At 43.1% G+C, this 3866-nt stretch overlaps 1 protein-coding gene across 1 annotated transcript; it reads right to left on the bottom strand.

Moving 5' to 3' along the window:
* Positions 1 to 720: 720 nt before the first annotated feature.
* Positions 721 to 2735, bottom strand: LOC119358554 (putative disease resistance protein RGA3). The gene has a single exon (XM_037625042.1). The coding sequence runs from the start codon at positions 2333 to 2335 to the stop codon at positions 815 to 817; it is 1521 nt and encodes a 506-aa protein (XP_037480939.1). The 5' UTR covers positions 2336 to 2735; the 3' UTR covers positions 721 to 814.
* Between the last annotated feature and the right edge of the window lie 1131 nt (positions 2736 to 3866).

Below are 3866 nucleotides of genomic sequence, written 5' to 3'. Positions count from 1 at the left end.
CCACACTGCTTCTCCAATAGCCAATCTGAGTATTCCCTGCAGTTCTCATTGCTGAACCCTTGGGAGTTCTTTCAGTAACAATCCATGGGGATTCTTTCAGTCCTGTGTTCAATATTCAGATAAATTTCAAGTACTTGCCCAATATTTAGACAACTTGTTTTTGACTCTAAACTTGACTCTGAAAGCACAATGTACTACTACTACATGCCTGGTGTCTACAAATGTTCTTTCTCGTGATATTTTGTTACCCAAAATATTGTTTTGTCCGAGTCAAAAGATACAAAATGCAGCTCAGTTCATTGGATGATATACAAGAAACCAACAACTTAGTTTTATCTTTATCATTACCTTCCCACCGCCCTGAGCTGCAGGTAGCGCTAATACTCCCATCCCATTCCAGACTAACTTTCTGATCTTTTCACCCAGCAAGAAAAGAATCTGTCGCAGAACATGCGTGTGACAGAGGAGTTGAAACTTGTTGGCTTTCGCCCAAGAATCAACCTCACTCACACATCAGAAACAGAGCAAATTTGGGGCAATTTTTTCTCTACCCTTTTCTTCAAGTCCAAGGATTATCACAAGGCTTAGTTTTATGAAGTACCCACATGATACGTAGAGACTAATAAGTGCTCAACTTTATAAATACGACTTGTCTTGGATTCTAATTCAACCGGCAATGCGAACATTGCCTTGACCCAAACACAAGCATCCAAACGCTACAAGAAATATATTAAGTTATTAACTAATTTGGCAGGACTCCTAGATGCAGCGTAATAATACTTCCTATGATGTGAGCCACAGACAACATGGTTATTCAAATCACATGTTCTTCCTCCTGATGCGCGCGCTTCTTCCTTCCCACAGTAAGTTGTGGTTCTTGCATCTTACAGCTTACCATGTAGTTGTAGTAGGGAGGTATGCGAGACCTCCATCCAAGGGCCTCAAATTGCCCACGTGGTAGTGTACCACCATGTCCTAAGATGATGTCCTGCACACTGATCTTCGGGACTTCCTCACTGGAACCTAACTGACAAGTGTTGCAAACCAAGAAATGTTTGCTGCTGCTCGCCAATCTCCAACCATACACCGGTGCATCTTCCCGCATACGAAGGTATGGGTGCTGGCCAAACATAAGGAGATGTGTCTGTTTAAATGCTCTCACACAATCAAGAATTGTGCTCCAGAATTGAGCATTGAAGTTATCTCGCAGCATCCCAGCAATGATATGCGCGCTTGCGAAACACTGTTTGTATTCCAAAGCGATCTCCATGGCCATCGATGCCAGTTTTGGCTGTTCATCAGGGCTTCTGCTTCCGAATGCAAGCGACTTGAAATAATGCCAATAAGCTTCCTGAGAGAGATAGTCCAGTCGAAGTGCTTCTGTTGTTCCCAGATTCACTACTCTATCCGAGCGACTGGTGATTATGATTTTGCAGCCACCGCAAGGTGTGATGAAGGTTGCGGAAGATTTCAGGCTTCTCAGTGTTTCCTCGCTAATGCCCTCGGCTATTTCAACAATAATCAGCAACCTGTTTTGAGAAGCAAAATTCTCATGTCTGACTAGACTATTCATAATGTTCCCTTTCAGGTCGACCACCCCTTCATCCTTGAGACTGCCTTCTGGAAAGAACATGATCATGGAGAAGCCATCACGCACACTCTCATCCCTACAGATGTACTCAACAAGGGTGCTCTTCCCTACTCTTCTTGGACCAATGATCGGAAGTACAGCCAAGTCTGAAGTAGCACTGGGACAAAGCAAGAAATTCAGGACCCGCTCCCGTTCCGTTTGGCGACCAAACATGCAATTGTCCAATACCAAATATGTGCCATAAGGTTGGCGGTGTATCCGGGGATATGACTCCAAGAAGAAAATAAACTCCTTCATGCCAGACACGGTCTCTTCAAGGGTATCAACCATCCGTTGCAGCTCTTCCCTCATGTTGCTGTTTGTGCCAAACAACAGCGCTTCTCTGTTGCTGCTGCCACTGCCGGCGCGAGAGAAACAGAGCCGTTTGGCTGGACTATATTTACAGAGCGCAGATGATGAGTGGCTTACCTCCTCGTCGAGGGCCGCTTGGAATCTCAAGGCATCAAGAACATAGCGGCCTCTGTACATTCCTTGCCTCAACATCTTGAGCTGACGGAGCATCCCCTGGTTGGTGATGTCCCGCGCTTCGGCCTCCTCGGCGATGATGTCGATTCTCAGTAGGACTCTCTGTAGCCTCTGTTGAATCTTGTTGAGGTCAGGCTGCTGCTGGAAGTATTTGCTGATCATGAACGATGCAGACCTACTGATGAAGTCACCTACGATTGCAGAGACGAGGATATCCATTGATTGCAAACCACCTTGACTCAGAGCTCAAGTGGTGCAATGGAAGAGGGATAAAATTAGCAGTGAGTGACACTAGCTACTTGGGAGTCAAGCCATGGGGGTGTTGCTCAATTTTGACTCAAGACCGAGCCACCAGGGTAGGTGTTGTGGATGGAAGATTTCAAGGTTAACCATGGCAAAGTAGTGTGAGTCACTGAGGTTACTGCTGGATATTATATGCTGTGGTGGTGCCCTGGTAAATTTTTGAGCGAGTCTTGGGCTGCCATGTGAATTGAGTCTGACTTGACTCGTTGCAAAACTATGCCAAAACAACACTGCTTTTGTTTCCTTCCTTTGCATTTATCTTATTTTATACCTCTGGGGCATCTGCATCTAGATGATAGATGATGCACACAAGCAATTTATTACTCCCTCCGTTCCTAAATATTTGTCTTTCTAGAGATTTCAACAAGTGACTACATATGGAGCAAAATGAGTAAATCTACACTCTAAAATATGTCTATATACATCCGTATGTGGTAGTCCATTTAAAATCTCTAAAAAGACAAATATTTAGGAACGGAGGGAGTACAAGTCAAGATGTCACATCAGAACTAACTAACTGGTGCCCTTTTTCCTTGTAGAAATTTCTTCTTGACAGGTTATACAAGTTGGACTTAATTTGGGTAGACTGTTCTACAAAGAGTGCTGGTTTAGTCAAAAACCATAAATGAGACATGAGAAAAACCATACCGTTTATTGACCGGAGGGTTGAATTTTGATAAAAGACTCAGAAATGGGTGGCAAGACAGTCTACAAGGGATTTTGGCCTTTGGCTCCAGGAATAGTTGAATTTGCTTTGGTTTCTACTGTTCAGTGAGAGAAATATCGTCAGATACCAGTTCTCCTTTTACCGCTGATAGTAGTATATTTTTTTTGCCAGGACACTTATACTGTAGTTAGCAGTAACTTGGTAACTAAACCGAGTTAACGACAACAGCAGCAAACTCAGAGGTCCGTTAACCCCATCCATTCTTTCTTTCCGTTAACTGAATCTGCACCTGCACCTTCAGTTTCAGGTGTTGATATATTCAGATTAGGGACAATTCCATTTCTCCCCCTAACTTGAGCCACCACCTGGCATTTGCCCCTAATTTTCAGGTATGCTAAAAAATACCCCTCTTCCGTCAATTCACCTTATAGAAATGCCATTGCCGTCCGGTCAAAGGGCTTTGACCATCTGGTGAATAGTAACATGGTGAACAGTAAATTCGAAAAAAATAGCAAAAATATCAAATAAATCTGAAATTTTGTGGGATCGAAGATACTCAAGGGCGCAAGGTGCATGCAAATTTTCCTGCTATTTGAACATTCCAGGAACTCGTGGCAAAGGAAAAAAATATAAATCTATACGCTATGAACAGTAAATTCAAAAACAATAGCAAGAAAATTTAAAAAATATATGAATTTGTTTGGCATCAAAGAGGCTTGGGTGCGCAAGGTGCTTGCAATTTTTTGTGATCAAATGACATGCGAGGTGCTCTAGCAAAAA

Source organism: Triticum dicoccoides, chromosome 2A (genome assembly GCF_002162155.2).
Source record: "Triticum dicoccoides isolate Atlit2015 ecotype Zavitan chromosome 2A, WEW_v2.0, whole genome shotgun sequence".
Classification (NCBI taxonomy): Eukaryota; Viridiplantae; Streptophyta; class Magnoliopsida; order Poales; family Poaceae; genus Triticum; species Triticum dicoccoides.
Note: the sequence above shows the minus strand (reverse complement) of the source record. Positions and strands in the feature narration are given on the sequence as shown.